At 43.6% G+C, this 20315-nt stretch overlaps 3 protein-coding genes across 3 annotated transcripts; 2 read left to right on the forward strand and 1 right to left on the reverse strand.

Annotated features, from left to right (window-relative positions):
- Positions 1–206: 206 nt before the first annotated feature.
- Positions 207–1879, forward strand: LOC131265640 (uncharacterized). Its single transcript, XM_058267925.1, has 3 exons — positions 207–1007; positions 1087–1762; positions 1854–1879. Exons 1-3 carry the CDS (start codon positions 207–209, stop codon positions 1877–1879), a joined length of 1503 nt encoding a protein of 500 aa, XP_058123908.1.
- Positions 1880–2778: 899 nt separating this feature from the next.
- LOC131262248 (nuclear migration protein nudC) lies at positions 2779–4521 on the reverse strand. The gene is made up of 5 exons (XM_058264212.1): positions 4350–4521; positions 3976–4259; positions 3705–3885; positions 3201–3595; positions 2779–3124 (listed from the first exon to the last, which is right to left on the reverse strand). Exons 1-5 carry the CDS (start codon positions 4422–4424, stop codon positions 3073–3075), a joined length of 987 nt encoding a protein of 328 aa, XP_058120195.1. The 5' UTR covers positions 4425–4521; the 3' UTR covers positions 2779–3072.
- Positions 4522–15324: 10803 nt separating this feature from the next.
- On the forward strand, positions 15325–16761 carry LOC131265214 (basic helix-loop-helix neural transcription factor TAP). Its single transcript, XM_058267475.1, has one exon. It carries the CDS (start codon positions 15325–15327, stop codon positions 16759–16761), a length of 1437 nt encoding a protein of 478 aa, XP_058123458.1.
- The last annotated feature ends 3554 nt before the right edge of the window (positions 16762–20315 follow it).

Here is a 20315-nt window from a genome sequence, read left to right on the forward strand (position 1 = left end):
ATTTGTTCAGAAGACTAACAGTTACGTAAAAATTATTTTTAATTTAATTTAAATTTTAATTATTCGATGCGTTTCTTTGGTATCTACATTTAATTGTGTTTATGTAATTTAATAACCAAACAAACTATGTTCACTTATAAATACCAAAACACTCCTACCTGTATACTGAATGTTTCTGAACTATAAATTGTTTTTTCCTTCCCCAGATGACTAACAGTTGGGAGGCCGCTCGAGCCTCACTAGGCTCCCTCTCTGGCAGCAGTAGTTCGGCACAGTCCAACCCACATCAACAACAACAACAACAGCCACAGCCGCAGCAGCCAGCGAAGCATAAGCAACAGAAGTATCTAGCAGCTCCTGGACCGGCAATGGTGCCCACTGCGCCATCCGGTAGCGGAACCTATAATTATTTCGATACCCCCGTCAATGCCAATGCCATCGTGTCCGAGCGAACCAACAGCCTCCGCCGGCTGCGAAGGGCAGGTTACGCCAACAGAAGCTTCATGCACCACGGCGAGTACCTCCATCATCAGCCCGCCGAACTGGACGATGGCTACGGAGACGACTTCCCCGGTGGTGGTGGTGGTGGACGATTGCCGTACTTTGTGGAACCAACCTATCGGTCGCTGGAGTACGATCGACGACAAAGGCGCCGGCATAGCGTGCACCAGCTGGCGAGCTTGAACGTGGCCCAGTTGGAGGACGCGCGGCACCGATTCGACGACTACAACCAATCGGCGGCCATCGCCAAGGGAGCATACTACGGGTACTACACGCTCGATCGCAGCAAGAAATTGTCCCGGCAACTGGCGGCAAACCAGGCTCATCATCAGGGGATGACGTACGGGAAGCCTTTAACATTTGGGCAAACCGGAGGCCGCGGTTACAGTGGGAGCAGAACGTTAGAGCGTGTCGTTGTGGAGGATGAACGGGGGCAGCATCGAAAGGGCCCCAAACGAGGATCCCGCTCATCGCAGGGTTCCACTGATAGTAATAATAGTACACATGTAAGTGAAATCCTCCAAAACGTTGGACATTTGTTGATGGTATGCATTGTATGTATTCTTCTCTCCACTGACTTTCCAGAGTGCATCATCCGGGTCGCTACTGCTGACGGTAGCAAACCTTGAGAACTTTGCCAAAATACACCGCAAACCGGTGTCCGGTTCCGGCGGCAACTCCAAGCTGCCAGGTGCCGGCAGCAGCCGTACGCTGGAGCGATACCTTTCCTCGACGCTCGAGCTGGTACCCCATCACGGAACGCTCGGTCGTCGATCGCGCTACAACAGCAACATCCTCCTGCCGCACGAAGCCATCGAAGACGACGAGGACGACGCCGCCGACGATGGTGTACATCCGGCCGATCGTGCCGCCATCGACTACCGGAAAGACGTGCAGCTGCAGCACCAGCTTCAGCTGGCTACCAGCACGATCGTGCCGATCGATGAAATTTCCATCGACGAGGGCGACGAAGAGGCCAGCGGTAATGGAAGCGAACAGCAGCTGGCCGGAAGTGGCCCCGGTGCCGGCGGCGGTGCTGCACCGAGCCTCGTTTCGCCGTTCCGGTCGCTAAAGGGCAAGGATCCGGATTCGGTATCGATGGCTAGCTCAACGCACTTTACCATGGTGAACGGGATCGGCGGACCGCAGCGCGTCATGAAGAGCGGTATCTGTTCCAGCGGCCATCAGATCACGATACTGATCGTAACGATGAGCATCATATTCATGATCGGTATCTGTTCGGCCGTTTTTCTGCTCGAAAGTAAGTAGCAACGTCAGCCAAAAACCATCTAAGGTCATATAAACTAATGATTTCCTTTTTTCTTCCTTCGCCTATAAAATTCCCGTTCCAGTGCGAGCAAGAGAAATGCCAAAGTAGCATTTCATTTCCTTCATAAAAGTTCACAAGGAAAACAAGAGGATCACCCCCGGATCCATCCCCGATGGACTTCCAATGGACATGGATTTTCGCAGTAGATATAAGCAAACGAAACTGATAGATTTAGCGCTGCCGGTCTGCAACAAATCGTTGCCATATGGAATAAATTGTACTTAATTACTTGGAGAAGACTTTTAGCCACTAGATACCCCTCTATATATATTCCCATTGTGTCACACGACTGTGACGCAGAGGACCAATTACCGTTAGGAAGCAAATTCTTCCCCAAACCGACACGGTTTGAAGGGGGAAGGCGCATGTATACCTTCTTAGTTTCCTGTTAACATTAAAGAAAAAAGCTCGAGAAAAAAGCTACTATTAAATGATTTCATTTCCTTGACGTGGGTTTAACTACAACCCCTATGTCCCACATCTTTCTCTCCACGAAGGGAAACAAAGATAAAACACGCAATAGGTGTTAGTTTTAGTTCGATTTAAGTAATGAGTGGTCGGGATGGGTCATTGTTTTGCACATCCTACGATTTGGCAAATGTGCCTCTCACATAGCCTGGGATGGCGCAGTTCCACTAGTGCCTACCATATAATCCTCTCCTCTCCTTCGAAAACCCAATTCCTTTCAAGGAGCCCCCCCCACTATCTTTTGTCTTTGCCTTTGTTTACTCTACCATTCCTCTTTCAATCCTGATTTTCACTGATTCAGTTCTGTGATATTTATTAAATTATTTAAATTATGATGAGAGGATAAAGCAATACATGAAAATCTTTAATAATGTGTTTTTTCTTAAATAAGCAATACATGAAAGAAACTAATTGAGTTCTAATTACGACCAACTACAATCATGCGATATTTCTTTCTCTGGGCAATAAAAAAATCGATGTTACTGATGAAAATTGTTTAACAAGACGAAGTTCTATTGCTTATATCATATTTTAAGTCAAATATTATAATACGTGAACGGGTGCCGAATGGGCGACTAAAAGCGCTCATGAATGGTAAGCCTTTACAACCACAAAAGTTTACGTGCGCAATTCTACCCCCTTTCCGGAACCGACTGACAAAATGGTCCAAAACAAAAATGGAACGTAAGCCAGCTCACTACCGTTCAATGCCGTATAATTCTTATAAGACTCGGGGCATATTTTTTCACAGATCCACAGGAAACGTGCAGGTTTTAGTTAAATTTACATTTGGAAAAGTCCATCTCAGGATGTTGTTCCATAAACCTGGCGGGTAAAGAGATATGGGTTATGTTATTGACTCGATGGAAACCACTAAGAAATCAGCCAATATCAACATTACTTTTTCAACACCTCCTGCTTCTTTTGCTCGTCGCTCGTCGGCAGGCCCATCTCCTTCTGGCGCTGGTCGTACATCATCTTTTCGACCATGCTGCGCGTCGATCCGTCCAGATCGGACAACTTTGACGATTCGGGATTAATTTTGCGCGTATTTATGACCGGATCTGTCGTTACCAGTCGCTCCCACCAGGACATCTGATTGATCTTCTCGAAAGTTACCACCACCGTATTTTTGTCCAGATGCCAGAGGGAATCCTCTATTTTGATCTCACTATGCAGCTCACCGTCAATCACTGGCGGGTGACCTTTGAGACCGACCTTAAGGGTCTTCCTTTGAATATTAACCACGACATCTTTTGCTTTCAGTGTGAACTTTACATCGAACGGAACACGCAACTGTAAAATGAGGGGAAAGTACAGGGCGTAGAGATATGACAGACGACCGAAAAGCATCGGGGAAACCATGGGGTTAGGAGATTGCTATTGTTAGTCCCATAATGCATACCTCGATTTCTTGCAGCGTCTGTGTCCATTTATAGTTGTCTAGATCGCAGCCGTTGCCCCGGTTCGGTTTTAACTTACCTTCATCGCCTGGTTCTATATCTTCTGAGTCACTTTCTGCTTTCTTATCTTCACTGTCCTTACCGCTACTGGAAGGTTCGGGTTCCGGTTCACTCACTTTTTTCCTACAATCACAAAAGTAGGTACGTTAGCAATCTGATATGCCGTGCCGCAGCCATAGCAACCACCGATCAATAATATATCCATAGACCTACTTTTTCGCGTCGAGCTCTTTCTGGAGCTGCTCGGCCTCCTCATCCGTAAGCTCGGTTATCGTGGCCGTTTTACTCTGTTCTTCCTCTTCGCGCTTCTTGCGCAGCACCTCCTGACGACGCCTTTCTTCCTCCTCACGCTGCTGGCGCTTCTTTCGCGCAACCTCCTGCGCTTTATTCGCCTCATTGCGGAATATTTTCAACACCAGTTTTTCCCAATCGCAATCTTCGCCACCGACGAAGAAATCAGTCTTTCTGTTTAGAAATCCGGCGATTGTTGCAAGCATCTGTGAAGACCGGAGGAAAGCGTACCGGCGGCAAAATGAAATAGTAAGGTTATGTGCGGTTCGATGATGTAGCATTCTCGTCGTATTTACCTCTGGCACACCACCGGGATGCTGTTCTGCCATCGCGAACAGAATGGTATCGAATTTTCCTTCGTCATCAGACATTTTTGTTACTCACTAGCACGATAAATTCGATCACAAAAGCACTAACGCACAAACCACACGCGACTGATTCACAGATGTTCTGGAAATGTCGGTAAACAACAACGGTTGCTGTCAGATTTGTCTAAAATTGCTTGTAGCTTCTTTATAGAGTTGGGTAACCCAGATTCGGATTTAGATTGGTTTGGAATTAATTGGTTTGGAATCTGAATCTCAAAAAGAGGAGTCGATGAATCTCTAAAAAAACTAGAAGATACCTGCATATTCATTGATCAATGACAAAGGGGTAATAATAAAAAGGGATGTCGATGAATCTCTAAAAATTCACGAAGATACCCGGATATTCATTGATCAATGACGAAGTATTAAGAATTATGATAGTTTGTTGATTTATGATTTAGTCGATTGATTGTTTTGAGATAGTTATTTTGAAAGATACATTGATCAATTCGAATGAGACTTGGGTGATGGATTATTAATATGACTGAATCTCACGAAAAGATTCATTAGATACAACTCTACACCACTCTATCTGCAATAGCTTCGATGCAACAATCTTAAACGATCGCATGGATGACGGATTTTAAACGAGGAATTTTTTTATGAAAGCATATGCGACATATTAAATTTAATACGTTTAAGCGTGTTTCATCTTCCGAACCTAATTATTTAGATGTAATTTATAATCCTTCTTATATTTTCTATGTTGATTAAACTGTGTTTTCAAGGTGTTCCTCAATAACACCTGCACCACAATCACTTCCCCTCCCCATCTTCAGCAACCCTTTCGTTCCGTGCAATGGGAAATCCACAGATCCGTGGAGTGCCTGTTAGCACTCCCCACGTAGGATTATTTTTACGACACGAACGATGATGGATCGATTTCCCATCAGCACTATGCTAAACGGTGGCCAACGCAGGAAAATTCCCAGTGCAATACTTTCAATATTTACCAACAGTTACTGTTTGCTAGTGTACATAATATCGTAACGCTACCAATTTGTATGGCTTAATTGAATATCGCCCAAGTGTGGGGTGAATGATAGGCTTGATAAACATCGCCGTACTATCAGCTATAAACATTAACTACCATTTAAATTTCCTCCTTCGTTTAGCATCGTATAAATTTATTCTTTGTTTTTGCCACCCACATTTTTCGTAATCTTGAACAATACAAAAATCGTCCTTTTTACACTCAAGCTTTAAGTTTTTTTTACTCAAGTTAAATATTGTCGGGTTTCCCCTTGTCTCTCAACGTTTTAGCCGTTATTGCTAGTTGGCACCTCGTGAAGCGATGTCTAAGCTCGACCCTACCGCCATCAAACGACAATAATCTCGTCAAACTGTCCACGGACACGACAAGAGGTCCTCGTTAGCGTCCAGTGCACACACCGCGTCCTGAGGAATCGTAATTATTTGATTTCTTTTTATTTTTCCTCCTATCATTGTTTCAATGCCTCTCTGGTGCAAATCCGATGCACCGCGGTTATGATGGCGTTCGCAGGGTTGGTCACCATCACCATTAAAGGATATCCTTCGGCAGTTTCAGAAATCCGTTAACCCGTTTCGCATGTCCCGTGACGTACCCCCGGGTACCGATTATGATTGCGATGAAATTTATGGGTTTTTCCCCCTCCGCCACACCCCTAGTTCAAGTTTCCTCTTGTCCCCTTGCATGGGGTTATGCCCCGAGGGAGGTGGAAAACTTCTACCCACATTCGAACGATGCCCCAATGCAGTCGATTAGCCCTTTGCTTCCAAACAAAAAAAAAACCCGGGAAAAACAGTGCAGCAATTGTTTTTGCATTTCGATCTTGTCCCAAGTATGTGTGTGTGCGTGTGTGTATGTGTCCTTCTCGTGGAGGAGTAAGCGCGGCGGTCGGGAAAACTAACATAATTTTTTCGACATTAACGGTGCGGAGGTTTTTTTCTTCTTGTGTGTGCCTTTGTTGTACTTGAACGATTTTATGCTCCGGCGGCGGGTTTATGTGATTTTATGACATTATTTTTTTTACACCCTATATCTCAACCCTCTCTCCCTTTGGGATGCATTCAAGTAAAAGGGAGATAAACTACATCCACTGATAGGTAGGAAAAACCGGGCAGTGAACGGGATGGATGGTCGATTTTTCCTTGCCCACTCCGCTTCCGAGCCGGTGCAGGCGGGTTTTACTTTTTCACAACTTTAAACTGGTAAACTGGGACAATGCGAGTAGAACGTAGAGGCCCTCCGGCAAAAAAGGGGTTGCCAAACGGTTGCACACAGGGTTTGCGTTTCGGGGTTACTGCTGCATTTGTTTAACTTTTGATAGAGTAGCAATAACTGTCGGCGGAGGAAAATCCTGCTCGTGCGCGCGAAAGTGAGAGAGGGAGAAGGATTGGTTTAGGAATGAAAAACATACACACGTTCAACGGTACGGGCAGCTGAGAGGAAGAGGACTCTTCAAATACCGATCGTGAGGTGAGGCCAGGGGGACAGGGAAGCGATCCTCTATCAAGGAGAAAGTCAGATAGGGGATGTCCGTTCCGGAACACGTGTAGTTTTTGGTACAACAAACGCGTGTTTACAGTAGCCTTGGGTTGGGTTAGTTGAAAAGTTCGTTGGATTGTTTTGTGGAAGGATTTTTAATGCGATATCAACGGTGTCTTTGATAGCTTTTCAATGGAAACTTAAACTACTCGTTCTGTTAAATTGTCACAAACATTCCTTGGTGTTGGAAAATTTTATAAATTAACAGAATATTCGCTAGAATTTTCGTAGATTTTCAACTTTTCAAGGTTTCACATTTTCCGTAAAAATCAATTCAGCAAAGAAAAACAGGAACTTTTTATTACACCTAAAATCCACATTTGCTGGCTACGAAAACTAGAGCACTTACTCTACCGCCAGTGGAAAGGGGTAGCAACAACAACAACATCAACAAAAAAAGGGGATTGATAATTTACTCCCCCTTATGCGCCTACCCTTGTTTGCGCACCCTTCCATCGTTCATCGAAGTGTAGCATTTATTTTGATACTTTTTCATGTCGCGCGCGCGATGCAGTGAAAAATTGAAAAAAGAACCAACCCCTTTCCCGGAAGAGCGCCTCGTAGAAGCGCCAGGAGATCGCGATGCCCGATGGATGCACCGACCGGGCGGCAGGAAGTGAAGGATTAGCCCGTGAATGTATTCATTACCGTCGCGTCGATGTGCGGGTTTTGCGCCGGGTGACAGGATTAAGGCTTGTAATTAGAATTTTATTCACATTTTACAGCCTAGCGGTGAAGGTAACCGATAGAACGAAACAGTAACAGTGAGGTTAAGCAAAACATATCACAGGCGGAACCCGGAAGGAAAATACAATCCATACAACTACGTGGCGGAACGGATTCCGATCTTTTTTTACCGACACACAAAACATCGAACAAACCCTTCCAGTGCTTCCCATTCAATTGTAGTGATCTGTAACGGGTTGTATGTTTACGGAGCGGCTGATGAGGAATAATCCGGGTAGTGTTGTAAAATATGTTATTTTAAAGTATTTATCAGTTCAAATACGTGCCGGATTAGTGCCATTCATTACATGATTTTGATGGGGATTTTTTATTTTATTGATGTTGTTTTAGTTATACTATGACGATTCTTAATTCTAAATATTTTTTGTTGCATTTACTCTGGTAGAATGAAAATGTGTTTGGGCGACTCGTTAATTTAAATTATCTATGCACGGGCTCGTCTCATTATAATTCATACCGGCATTGAAGTCTTTCGATAGTGTTTTCATGCGATATCAACAAATTCCCTTTGAAAAAAACCGATAATGTAACCTATCATTTAATTTCCTCATCATAAAGCCAAACGCAATCATTGTTGTGCATTGACGCCCCCTACGTTTTTCCCTCAACCGAACGCTCCCAGTTTCCAAAAGGTCGGAAAATCCGGATTCCTCCCTTGTGTACCATTTTCCGACGGATAAGGTGGCTGTGGTTGAGCGTTTTTAATTAAATTTTTCCACTCCGGTTCGGTTGATTCTGGACGCTTCCTTACGCTAATGAAAAATTGCCTCTCCAAAGTCAAAAGGTTCATTACCAATGTGATTGTTATTCAAATCTATCCCTCGTTGGACATCAAACCTTCCGCACGAAAAAGATAGGCTCGAAAGGGAAAAGAACAGTAACACTAGATTCCGAAAGCAAAAAAAAAAAAACATAACATAAACCGAATGCATTTCGATTTCTTTATCGTTAGCAAATGATGAAGAATTTCATTTGTTTTATGTCTCCCGCCGCTTGATTCGCTGCAAATGTTTTCCACCAGCCATCCTTACGGCAGAAATAAGCTCTGTTGAACGGATCGGAGGTCGAGAACTAACGAGAAGAATCCGGTATGCGCTGCTCATCAGTCCATGGAACCGAAATCGTTTGCATAAATTAAATTTTTCATGTTTATTTGCGACTGACAAAACAACGCATAATTTATGGGCCAACGCCATCCCGAGCTCGTTGCATTCTCTCGGGGGAACAAAATGCTATGATAGTGAGGTGTCCGGAAAAATGGGCCAGGAAAAGTGGCCCAACGTGTGACTGTGTGTGTATATATGTGTTGATGCGTTGCTCTAGAGAATGGATCTTTGCTCCTCGTGGGGGAAGACAATGTTGCCTCGATACTCTGGCCCGAAACTGGACGTGAAAAGTCTCGGAGGGAAACGTGCAATACCGAAGAGGGAAGTGAAAAGGTGCGAGAAAACGATGGATGTATAAATATTATGCAAATTAATTTTCATCAACGAGCATTCCGTATTCCAGCCACGATTAGCTACACACGACGATACATTAGTTTTGGTACGATTTTGGTTTGGGTTTTAAGGCCTTTGGTTTTGGAACAATCACTATTAGCTCAAAAGGGTAATGTAGAACGAATGTCATTAAACAACGGGCTATCAAGGGTGGAAAGCCGTTTTCGTCTGTAGCGAAACGATTCTGTGGCCAACCACTTGAGCGATCGTGAGGCGTTAAGGAGTGCGAAGAAAATAAGACCTTTCGTTTAATTCCCATTTGCATTTTTAATCATTGTGGATTTTTTATTCCGACAAGTAAATATAAGTGATATTAGAAAAATGTTCCTTTTTTCCGTGAAAAATATATTGCACAAAAAATATTTTGTGATATATTTGTGATATTAGAAAAATGTTCGCATCGAAAGAAAAGGAATATCAATTTCAAACATAAAGGAGAAACCGCGAATTATTCAGACATGCAATTGAATCTTTGTATGCAAAACATTTCATGATACACACAAAGAAAGTTTACGTTATATATTTTATCAGTTTGTGATTAATTTAACAAGACTTAAAAAATTAATAATTTCAAAACGAACGTTGATAAAAATACATGAAGAAGCAATTTAAAAGAAACCTATTTAATTACATTATGTTCTGAATACTTGGGTTTTGGTAATTTTCTACGATAAATCATGGTACAAAAGTATGTAATAAACTGACCCATATTTTTATTATTAAGTTTTACACCTTTGATGAAAATGAAAAAAAATTATTTGAAAAAATTGACAAAAAATTATCAGAAATAAATATTTCAAATTGTACGATTTAAATGAGTTTATACTTTGAAGAGTTACACAACAACAGCTCTTATACACATCCCTCCATATTGTATGTGTTCACACAAGTATATAAAATGCTCCAACAAATGTGTCTGTAATATCGCTGTTACTTAAATAGAAAACGCAAAAGTTCAACTTTCCTATTAAGCACGTCACACGCCATGAGTGACACAAACTATTAACTTTTTTATGACGAAAAAATAAGTTTTTCCAACTCGGGAGAGTGTCATAGCACGCGAAAGGTTTGACTGTGTTTGCCCACCGTATGTTTACCATTCGAAGCCAATGCTACGGTGAGCAGATCGAGCATATGTTCCATTTATGATCTGTAATGTTTGCATTAGCGGCATGATGGCGATGATGATGGTGAGGGTGGCGGTGGGTCAGCTTTACACCTACGCACGAACGTCACAGGTGTTCTTGCCTTTCGTATTGTTTGCTATGTTGATTGCTATCGAGAGGTGGAATAAAAGTTATTAGTCGTTTTGGACGGTAGTACACAAATAAACTACTGCATGATAGTTTGTCCCATGGGGGTGTTGGGGGCGATGCATATTTGAATAGAGTTTGATTAAGAAACAAATTGTTTTCTTCTAATGAAATAATTTTTAAACCATTTCAAATTTTTAAAGCAACATTTTGGCGAAAATTTTCCTATAGAAAAATAAAAATAATATTTAAGGTCCTTTCCGAAAGATAATCTTTTTCATATGAACTTTTTGTTTTGGTGAAAATTATCCTTCACAAGAACTAATTGCTACCCTTGCATCGGATTTCTTGCGTATGCAAATGCGCTTCCGGAAGGAAGTGTATCCTCCCAGGAATTCAAACCATAATAACAATAATCAACCCAGGTCCACGACCTTGCCCACATGCTTTTCCGCCGATCCGCAGGATGATCCTCCCCGGTCGGATAATTGTTTCCTTCCTTTGCTCTCCTTCTCGGAAGCCTGACACTGCACTTTCTGACACTGCTTCCGTTTTCCGGTCCAACTCTTCCACTCCGTTCCTTTCGGTGCAGATTATCCTTCTCACTGTAGTGCCATCAGGACACGTGCGAGTGGTTTCGCTACCATCGCTTCGGTGTTGGCAGGGTTGAGAACTTTGTAGGGGAGCTACCCCCGAAGACTTCCTGGTCCGTCCAACCCACCGTAGCAGTTTAGGAATAACAATGTATCGTTTGGCTTCGCACGTGTCCTCACTTAGTTAACGGATCGGCAGCAGGACCCGTTTATCCGTGGCTGTTTGTTTGCTTTAACGCCTGTTCGATTGTCGTTTTCGACCAACGCTCAACTGCTTTCAGCGACTCATCTTTCGTGCTTCCTCTGGTTGGGTTTTGTAAAACCTTCGAGGCGGTCAAGAGTGTCCGAAAATCAAAAGTTCACTTCAATCCTTTCAGAAAAGGAAATAAAACATCCCGAATATCTTTCGAAGAAAACTGCTTCTGAAGAAAGCAGCAAAACTTGAGACAATCGTCCTTCCGCGAGCGAATCCAGATTAGAAGGATAATCCCTTTGCATTGTTTATCCACTCGTAAACTCTTTTGCTTGGAAGATTCAAAGAGGTTTCGAAGAACTTCGGAACAGGAACCACTCGCCCACGAAACGGTGATCAACATCCACATTTTACCAAGCATCTGCCGTTCAATTTATCACTTTCAATTATTAGCCGATTCGGGTGTAAAAAAATATGTGCACCATCAATAAAATCAAATAAAATTTCGCTACGCCACCGAACCGAGTCCCATTTTGGGACAACGGAAACGGGTTAAACGGGCGGGTGCCGAAAAAAGCGGCTGCGAAAAGGACATCTTTTGCACTTCGAACAAATAAACAAAAAAAAGTGCCACACCCGATTTGAATTGATTTGGCGAGAAACATTCCGAAACGAATCAATCTGTCGGCGGGTCGTAAGGTTGGCAAAGCGTGCTAAAAAGCCCGCTGCCATCAAAGGGTTCACACAACAGAAAACCTGGATCTCGATACCGGATGGAACACCTTTGGAAAACCCACGTTCAAAAGGACCGACCGACCAAACGGTGGCCTACTTTTGTCAGCGCGTCCGGAAAAATGGAATCGTACCGACTCATCGATCAGCATCGATCAGCGTAAAGTGCTGACCCCGGGCGACATTGCCATCCGAACATAAAACACGCACAATCGAAAGGGGTTGCAGAAATGATGCAGCATAAAATAGCTCCGAAACCCGGGCGGGGCCGTTGAAGAACAAACAATTTTCATTGATCCGGCACCGCCTTCGGATGACTCTTTTTCAAGGGTGAACGAACGATTCGTGGCACTTTTTTTTTTGGGTTCGGGGTGTATCTATTGTGTTTCATCGTTTGATTCATTGCTGTCAGGACTCGTGCCGTGGTTGATGAAAAAAGGACACATTTTTTATGGAACTTGTACCGGGTTGCAAATTTTACGCATATTTGTTCGACCGTGTTCAAACGATGCCAGTGCATGGGACTGGAACAGGACGAAATCTGAATAAAAGTAAAACATTTTGTCAATGATTTCACAATATAAAACGGAAAAAAGGCCTGAAGGAAACATTATGTGCTAGTAATTTGCTACTAAATCATATCAAAAATAGATGACCAAATTTGTTTAAGAAATGTGAATGTGATAATCCTGAGTTCCTCAAGAATTAATTGTTTGCTAGTGAAAAAAACGTTCTTGTAATATTTTCTGCTAAAGCCTACATGAACGAGGTGATAAAAGTAGTGTTAAACAAAATATTACTTTAAGCTTATGTATGACAGTAAAATATTATCATATCGCTCATAGATTGAAACTGATAAACAATTAAACAAACAGCATGACTAAAGAAGCTATAAATGATTAAATTAATTGTTATGATTTTTTTGTTTTTACAAATATGTTAAATAACAAATTGCAAGTTAGGTCAGTTTAAAACACTTAATAAGCTTGAATAAATTTATCAGAATATGAAGTCAAAGTTAGATGAATATGAAAACATTTAATAAATTGACTTTATTTGGAGATTTAACCGTAAGTGATACTCCATTTTTTTCAAACTATGCAATTATAAAGCAACATTAGGGGTCCGCGACAGCCGAGCGGTAGCGCCGGTTAGAAAATCGGCCCATGAGCGCCGGGGCTCCCCACCTCGACGGCGTGGGTTCGAATCCCAACCGAGACCGGACCCTCCCCTGTACGAGAGGACTGACTATCCACGTACTACAACAGGGAAACAAGTCTCGTAAGCCCTTAACGGGCAGGCATGACCAAGAGGTCGTTACGCCAAGAAGAAGAAGAAGAAGAAAGCAACATTGCTGAGTAAAATGTCAAAATATTTCCTAAACCTTACCAAAAGAAGGAAAACATAAAAGAAAGTAATCTCCTTTAAAGAAGCATATTATCAAAAGCGGAACTACTGTAACCCTAGAATTATATGTCCTTACGAAATAAAGAATTTTGATTGATTTTCTGCGTACACATACAATTTATAAATGACCACAAACTGTTATTATGCTTATTGAATTTCTCTTCTGTACAAACATGTCACTTACCGAACCGCATCGCTTCGTCGTCTCAACTTCCAGACAGCACCCGAATGGACTAATCTCTACCGTCGATTTACAAATTGTTTGTCACTTCGCAATGGGATGGCAGTTCCATTAAAATTCAATAGCTACCACCGGTTTATCCCGGTACGCAGGCACAAGGCGGGCGAAAGTGCTGCCGAGATAAATCCGACAAGATTAGCAACAGCATTAGCAGCCCTCTCTCCGCAGAAAAAGGCTCGATAATGCATCGTTACTCCCGCCCCGTGGCGGGAGGGAAGAAAAAATGTCCCCTCCGGCAAAAACTATCCGGCATCTTGAGATCGAGATGTGATCGTTTTCCGAACCAGCCTCAACAGCTTCAAGTTCATTTTTCCAAGCCAGGGCGAACTTCCCAAACAAAGCGGGGGTTCCTTGAAACGCGGGCCGTGATTAGCATTCGTAAAATGAAACGTCTAGCCGTTGGTTGGGTGTTGGGGGAAAACACATCAAAAGGACATTTTCCTCACCACCCAATTGGTGGAAATTGGATTGATGCTCGCCGGAGCTGGTGGAGGGAATCGGCGAGTAAGTTTTTCCTGCTTGTCGTAATAAATAACACCCCGAAAAAGGTTAGCGTTGTGCTCTGGATAAATGTAGTTTTAACATTTTACATGATTTGTAGTTCATATGTGTACAACACTACGGAAACCTAAAACAATCTCATGCTAAAGAAAAAGATTTATCTTACATATACTGTGGGCAAAACATGCTTTACTAATGCTCATATTTGAATCTCAACGATTTTAACTAATTTCATGTTTGATACTTTCTGTTCCAAAAGTAGCATTTCTCGGAGTTATTAAAATATTAAAGCATATAACTTTTAAACATAACTCGTTGCTCTTGAAGACGTCACCGCGCGAACCACCACCCATTCGACCGGGGAAACCGGTTGAAAATACCACCTCCCGGAAACTGACCTGTAGCAGCGTCCATGTCACCGGGCGCGCGAACAATCGAGCACTCCACCAACAAGTGAATGGTGCGCCGAACGGAGGTCCTTCGAAGAGAACTACCCTTGTAACGATTTTCCATCTCACGCAAGCACCAGCTCGGCACGATCCATCCTAACGAGGGGTTGCCAAACAACCCCTGCGAAGTTGAAAGGGTGAGCAGGACGATACAGGGACCGATTTCGAAGCGACAAGCACATATATAGAAGAACAAGCGAGAACGAAATGGAGAGAAAATGTACGAAAAACTCTAGCAGCGTGTAGGGTTCGGAAAACAAATCGGGGAAAACAAACCTCTGGTGGACGGGAACGAAGGTGGGACAAAGGGCAATACGAGAGGGGACGCCCAAACGTCCGACTCGGGAGGGTGAGCGAGAGGAAGAAGGGATCCTTTGGTGCCGGGGTTTGTACCCGGTACCAGTTTTCCAGGGGTAAGTTATAAAACTTCCCCGTCCTTGCTGGTAGACGCTTAGTTGGTGTTCGTAGACGGTAGAGTACGGGTGGCGAACCAGTGCTCACCAAAGAGATCCGTTTTCTCCATGATTTCCCTCGCAGTACTATGAGTCGGTTGCGACATTACAGTGGTATTTAAACCTTTAAAACTTCTTCATGGTAAATCAGTGCCTGAACGCAAGAGTGTGTGCCTATGCTTTGTGTATGATTGTACACTTGAACTGTGAAGCAAAAAAAAAAACATCGAGTGATCGTGCAATTCTGAGGATCGTTGAGAACTTAGAGGCTCCCGGTGAGCTCCGGAGTCGTTGAGACCCTCAAGAATGTCCTCTTACTGTGGATTCGATGATCGTTCGTTTGAGGACTTCGACGAATACACGTCGGAGGACAGTGGGTTCGAGAAGAGTTATGAATCGTGTCCTGGGGAGCTACCGTTCTCCGGCTACACCAATGTCGGTCCTCGGAAGTTGGTATTTGAACATCTGACGCCGGGAGTACAACAGATTCCGGGTGTGCATCCTACCGGAGTGATACCAGCGTTGGAACAAGCTCCACCGATGCCAGCAGAAGGTCAGCCAAAGAAACGAGGACGCCAGTCGCTTAAGGATAAGGCGGCGACGGTGGCGCCTACACCTGGCAACGACTCGGTAGCATCATTCTGTCCAAGTCTCGGTGTGAAGACGTCCACCCCGGTCAAACCCACGCCGCAAGAGAACAAGGACGGTGTCGAGCCGAAACCGAAGCGTAAGTACGCCATGGGCAAGAGCCGGATCACGCGCAACCGAAGTCCTATGCAGGTGATGCGCATCAAGCGCGTGCGCCGTCTGAAGGCGAACGATCGCGAACGGAATCGGATGCATACGCTCAACGAGGCGCTAGAGAGGTTACGCCTGACACTGCCCACGTTCCCCGAGGATACTAAGCTGACGAAGATCGAGACGCTGCGGTTTGCGTACAACTACATCTTCTCGCTGGTGCACCTCCTCGAGCTGGACGGTTCGATCGAGCTCGACCTAGAGAAGCTCCAGAGTCTTACGCTGAGCGGCGAGCGCATCAACAAGGACCTGTTCGATGCGATGTTCATCAATCCGTCGACGGCGCACCACCATTGGGGCTTGGGAGGACCGCAGCCGTTTACGGCGGGCGATTTCTACAGCAGCATGCAGCAGTACGGCTCGACGATGGGCGGTCCCGTGGCTGCTGAAGGCAACTCCTTCGTGCCGACGGCAACAGCTCAACCGGTTGGACAGTTTTCCAAGCAAAATTATCACCTGTTCCGTGGTGCCTTCGATGTGGCCTACGGTGGACGGTCTCCCGCAGCACAACAAACATATCCCCCAGCATATCCTGCACAGGCAGCACCTCAACAACGACCTCACCCACACCCAGCTGGACACACTCCAGTGACACATGCGTGCCATCTCCCGCAACAACCTCTACACAGCAACGTTCGACCGATGCCTTCCACCGTAGCTCCAACGGTGCCGCATTCGTACAACCGTGATGGCTACTACCCTCAGATGCCGACAACAACCTGTGGACTTCCGAACGAGACGGCCAACTACGGACATCCAGGAATGGGCGCTTCCGACCTACCCGCCCAGCGACATTCTCCCTCGGGAAGCGCACAGGCGATGCACTTCAACAGCAGCTTCTACAACCAGACTCCACCGTGGCGCGACAGCAATGGCGGCGATGGCGCATACTCCGCACTCGACTCGGGAATATTCGACGAGTTTGGCGGTGCGACTGTTGTCTAGCGTGCGGGACATCCCGCTGGAAAATGGCAGCCCAATGTTTACCTAAAGTTTCCACAGGTGATACGAAAGAAAAGGAACATTTTCTAAAGCAATCCTAGAGGTATCATGTTGCTAAAGTTAAGTGGAAGAAAAAGTTGTTCTAGGTGATAGGATTTCGATTGCTTTGCGTGGCTCATTCAGAGGCTTTGCAGAGTGGAAAAGAGTTAGCATTCATGCCAAGGCAATGGACATTTTATCCCAGTGTAGTTATCTGATGGTGCATGCAATTGTTCGACATATTATTCTCTTTAATGCAACCATGTTGGAACAAATAATTAGTATCAGTTTCGTACCTTATTTTTTTTAACAATATTTTGTTCACTGAAAGATCTAATTTTAGTTAAATGTTTATACTTTTATTTTACGTAAAATAGTTTTATTTGCAAGACTTCATTTTATTTTATTGATAATTTTACGATTTGTTCAAAATGTGTTTCTTTAATTTTTATACTCTAGTTATATTTTTTAATATTAGTTACTTACTCTAGTTCTTTTCTTTGTTTGATTTAAAGAAACTGTCTATCTTCCAATATGGTTACATTTTTTAATGTAAGGTTTATTATATACTTATTTGTTTCTATGCGATGCAGTAACTTTCTTATTTCATTTCAAGAAAACTAATTCTAATAAGAATGCATTTACTTGAAACGAAGTGATGTAATTACTGCCGGAGAATGTTCTCTCAACCAAATGGTCTGATGCAACTAGTCAAGTTAACTAAATGACCTCAACTATGTGAACCAAACAGGATAAAGGATCTGATCGGACGCGTTTTCGTTTTTCCTGTTGATGTTTAAAGTGCTTGTTTTAAAACTTGTCGGGAAAAACCTTCTCCCTTGATCGATGGGACGAGACTAAAAATCGAGTACGATTTGTGCTGTTTTTACTCTGGCCGATCGACTAACACGCGTCCGTGTGTTTCAATCCTTTCGAAACATATGAAATGCCTTCGAGATAATACAAAGCGGATAGATTTTAGCAGTTTAGGAGGTTAGCTATTAAGTGCTCTTCGACCGTTTTATAAAGTATCCATATACACGAAAAACAAACAAATATTTTTATCACGATTTTAGCCAAGCAACGTAGGATAGATGAAACAGCGGAGAAAGATGAATGGATGAAACGAATAAAATATGAAACACCAACAATTGAAATTAAATGTGTTTTCCATGTAGTCCGCGTAGTGACCTCACCGAATATGGGTGTTAACAACTATTGCAGGGAATAATAAGTAGCGTCTAATCAGCGCTTCCAATCGCAATGTCATGCCATTCGTTGCGCAAATCATGCGCCTGGACATCGAAGTTACGGAGGAAGAGCAGAGAAAAACCACCGCAAACTTGCCTAAATCTTTTTTTTCTGTCCAAGCGTCGGAAAGGACGAGATCTAAAATTCATTGCCGTATCGGAAAAACGGACTGTCAGCCCGCACAAAGGTTGACGTTTGTCGGGTTTGGAAAGCAAAACAAACGCACAAAGCAATCCAACCCCCTGTGCAGTACGAAAAGCGTGATTGCAAAGAATTGACCAGGGAGGAATGGTGGAGTTCCAGTTCGGTCGCCCTTTAAATCTGCCAACTCGCCAACCTGTCCGCTAACTCCCCGCTCGGAAGAATGGCTACGTCACTCCGTTCGGTAAGCGCGAAACCTCAATTCATCACAATTATCCGAAGCAAACAAACAGAATGCAAGCCAGACAGCCAGCCGGCTTCGACAAACCAGCGCCGGAGGACGGTTTGAATTGCAGGGTCGGTTTACATCGACGGTGTACGCGTGGCAAGTACAGAACGACAAAAAGGACCCCACGAAACAGGGCCCTGCGCTTCGTGCAGCCGGGAAAGCGTCCCCCGAGTTGGGCGAATGGTGGCTGACAGCATCCTTGACAACCGACTCCGAGACAGCCCTGCCGAGGTCCTTTTCGACCCCGGATACCCTCGTCGCTATATTCATACCTTTCCCGAACGGCTCATGCGATTCCTGTCGAGCGGCCGAATTATGCGAATAATCCGCCGTTCAACACCTCAGGGGTTCTCCCGGGCCCGTCGGATATAAACGAGCCAAGGCCGGCCGAAGCCACGGATTTCCGGGCGCCCCGAAACGAGTCCCGTGCGTTCTCGAGGGCTTGGAATTGAATTTCCACTGCACCATTATTTTTATAGCCATTGTTCGGGGAACTCACGCTGTACGCGGTGTGAATCCTGAATCGTTCGTTCGTTTGTGCTTTTCCCCCGTCCCGGTCGCCTCGCCATAAATCTCGCCAATGCCCTTTCACCTCCACCCAGATTTTCCTTCGGGGACACACTCTCGTCTGACAAACTGCTAAATGCGGCTGATTGATGATTTTCTTCTTTTTTTGTCACTGACAGAATCCTTGCCACGGTTTGGTTCTTCTTTCCCAAAACAGCATACGTCGGCGGTGCCACTAAATCCAGCAGTCAGAAGCTCCTGGTTTATGCCGGTTGTAGCTCATCTCAGAAAAAAACTGTCCTCTTCGCTGACCCGACCAGAATCATTAACTAACTGGCCTCGCGCAGATAAGAGCCGGCTAATTGCACCGATTCCACGCCGGCAAAATATTAATGTGCTTGGTGCAGTCTCTCCGAACTCCTTCATCAATCAGAACGATTTGATGGATGACACCGGGAGACAGAGAACCCTAACAAAAACAATGAAGAACTGTCGTATCCTCTTCGAACCTGCATATACTTTCGAACCGCTATCCTTCTTCTGAAGTTGGGATCTGTAAAACATGACTAACTTATACAAACAATGAGAGGGAATTAAGGAACTGTTACTGGTTTATGTTTACTCTCGAGAGAATAAGCTATGTACCTTCGGTAATTTGTAGTTCTAATCATTAATGCTAATTTCTATCAGGATTTTTTCCAAAGAACCACCATCGGAACGAAAGCCAACTTAAAGTACCGTAAAACATATTCCAAAGAAATCAATTAAATTATTGAAACTGAAAACAGTCTTTAATTTGGTATTAAAAATTATTCAATTTGTAATTAACAATATAAATTGTAATGATCTTTTTTTCCAACATATTAAAAATTTTCTTAAAGATTTAAAAAGTGTCTATATCAAACTGTAAACAATATACAACTAACTGAATTATACAAGCTTACTTTTTTTAGAGAATAAAGAATGTACAGCAAATAATTTGAAACCGTCTGTCATGAAGACATTCCTGGATTACAAAACTGATTCTTTTCAAAACTTGTTCATTAAAAAACATGACTTTCCGATGTCCTAAACTAATAATTGGCATAAAAATATGAGCAAGTCGTAGTGCTCAAACTATTAAGCACTTTCTACATTCCGCTAAAGATAAACTTATTTAAATAAATCCTTTTCTCATTCGAATTGAAAGTAGATTTCGATGTTAACGTTGCTGTTCACAACTTGCCTTATTCAATTTATTACGACCTACTACACATTTCTTTACATAACAAGATTTCTTTAGTTGAATAAACTCTGCTACATCCCTTTTTCATGTGAAAACAGCCTTTAG

Source organism: Anopheles coustani, chromosome 2 (genome assembly GCF_943734705.1).
Source record: "Anopheles coustani chromosome 2, idAnoCousDA_361_x.2, whole genome shotgun sequence".
In the NCBI taxonomy this organism is placed as follows: domain Eukaryota; kingdom Metazoa; phylum Arthropoda; class Insecta; order Diptera; family Culicidae; genus Anopheles; species Anopheles coustani.

Bases quoted from the DNA above. Each gene is read 5' to 3' on its own strand.
- LOC131265640 (XM_058267925.1), top strand. From the start codon at position 207: ATGACTAACAGTTGGGAGGCCGCTCGAGCCTCACTAGGCTCCCTCTCT. The intron at 1,008-1,086 runs GTAAGTGAAATC...CTGACTTTCCAG, and splicing joins ATAGTAATAATAGTACACAT to AGTGCATCATCCGGGTCGCT. The intron at 1,763-1,853 runs GTAAGTAGCAAC...TTCCCGTTCCAG, and splicing joins GGCCGTTTTTCTGCTCGAAA to TGCGAGCAAGAGAAATGCCA.
- LOC131262248 (XM_058264212.1), bottom strand. From the start codon at position 4,424: ATGTCTGATGACGAAGGAAAATTCGATACCATTCTGTTCGCGATGGCA. The intron at 4,260-4,349 runs GTAAATACGACG...CGGTCTTCACAG, and splicing joins ATCCCGGTGGTGTGCCAGAG to ATGCTTGCAACAATCGCCGG. The intron at 3,125-3,200 runs GTAATGTTGATA...TTTACCCGCCAG, and splicing joins AAGCAGGAGGTGTTGAAAAA to GTTTATGGAACAACATCCTG.
- LOC131265214 (XM_058267475.1), top strand. From the start codon at position 15,325: ATGTCCTCTTACTGTGGATTCGATGATCGTTCGTTTGAGGACTTCGAC.